The sequence below is a fragment of the Papaver somniferum genome, unplaced genomic scaffold (assembly GCF_003573695.1).
Source record: "Papaver somniferum cultivar HN1 unplaced genomic scaffold, ASM357369v1 unplaced-scaffold_12713, whole genome shotgun sequence".
In the NCBI taxonomy this organism is placed as follows: Eukaryota; Viridiplantae; Streptophyta; class Magnoliopsida; order Ranunculales; family Papaveraceae; genus Papaver; species Papaver somniferum.
Window position 1 is genome coordinate 1 of NW_020621841.1, and position 1,229 is coordinate 1,229.

Below are 1,229 nucleotides of genomic sequence, written 5' to 3' on the forward strand. Positions count from 1 at the left end.
AAATGCTAAGTTGTCAAAGTCTCTGAAAATATCCACCTGTAACTGGAAATCGTTATTAGGGGGTACAAGCACAGAACTCATGTGACACATTGCTAAAGGCGACATGGTTCATTATTTAATCCTACAACATTAGCTTAAACCAGAAACAGAACCGTTAAAGGTCAAGTATAACTTACGTGAGACACACTGCTAAATTCTTCATAGAGTACAGCAACCTTGAGAAGAAAGTCGCACAGGATTGCAGGGGATAGCTCCATACACACTTGCTTCACAACCGCCGGAAAGCTTTGCAAATGCACAGCGAGATCAGATGCCTCCTGAGGCAGGAGCTGAACCACCTTACTCTGTTCAAAAAAGACACGTAACATCATTATTCCGGCACTAAGAGTAAAAGATTCCGAAGCAAGTTAGATTAACACTTACTCTGTTGACGGCTTGAATATCTATTGCAGCACTTTCAATGAATCGACAAATGGCGCTGTAGAAAAGTTGCAGGCGAAATGCATTGTTCCCATTGGACGAGAGAAGCACATCTTTGTTGATTTTGCAGTTGTTGCTCTTACCCCTCCCAATGTTCTTCAAGACAGCATACTTGATTCCTCCGAGTGCAAGTTGCTCAGCCAGTGTTCCAAGTTCAAGACCTTTCTGGTAACCTCTTTGAAGAAGCACTTCTTCAAAGCTTATCATGACGCCAGAGATTAAGCTGGAAATAACGACTGATGATGGATCAGCAACCAAACCCAGAAAACTCATTTTGGGGATTGGCTTCCCATCATCAGCAGGAAGCCACTTTGCTGCTTTTGCAGCCTGCGTATAATCACATAGCATAATTTATTTCCAACCACAAGAAACGGAGCAAATAACAAAATAACTTTGTAGGATAAAAAAAAAGACTCACCTCAACGTATTTATCAAAAGAGGCTTTCTGATGTGAATCAACAACAAATATCAACCATCCGATCTCCTCATCGACCAGTCGTTTCCTGCAAAAAATAAGCATGAGTCCCAACATTTCCATACAGCAAAGAAACCGAACAAATGAAACATACCATAAAATGTACTAACCGAATATAAGTTAGATGCGTTGCAGTCTGTCTGTATCCGCCATCCTTATCCACAAGAGGCAACTGGGTTTCACCTATTTGCATCATCTGACCGATATTCTCCACATCCCTCACCAACCCTTTCTCAATCAAATCAGACAAAGTTGCCTGGACATGCTCATTGTA

General features: G+C 41.5%; 1 protein-coding gene across 1 annotated transcript; it reads right to left on the reverse strand.

Annotated features, from left to right (window-relative positions):
- Positions 1-10: 10 nt before the first annotated feature.
- Positions 11-1,223, reverse strand: LOC113331708 (arginine--tRNA ligase, chloroplastic/mitochondrial-like). The gene is made up of 4 exons (XM_026578354.1): positions 1,066-1,223; positions 899-983; positions 424-807; positions 11-344 (listed from the first exon to the last, which is right to left on the reverse strand). Exons 1-4 carry the CDS (start codon positions 1,149-1,151, stop codon positions 162-164), a joined length of 738 nt encoding a protein of 245 aa, XP_026434139.1. The 5' UTR covers positions 1,152-1,223; the 3' UTR covers positions 11-161.
- Positions 1,224-1,229: the final 6 nt, after the last annotated feature.

Excerpts from the sequence above, each read along its gene's own strand:
- LOC113331708 (XM_026578354.1), bottom strand. The coding sequence starts at position 1,151 with ATGATGCAAATAGGTGAAACCCAGTTGCCTCTTGTGGATAAGGATGGC. Across the intron at positions 984-1,065 it reads ACGCATCTAACTTATATTCG|GAAACGACTGGTCGATGAGG; the intron begins GTTAGTACATTT and ends TATTTTTTGCAG. Across the intron at positions 808-898 it reads CTTTTGATAAATACGTTGAG|GCTGCAAAAGCAGCAAAGTG; the intron begins GTGAGTCTTTTT and ends GATTATACGCAG.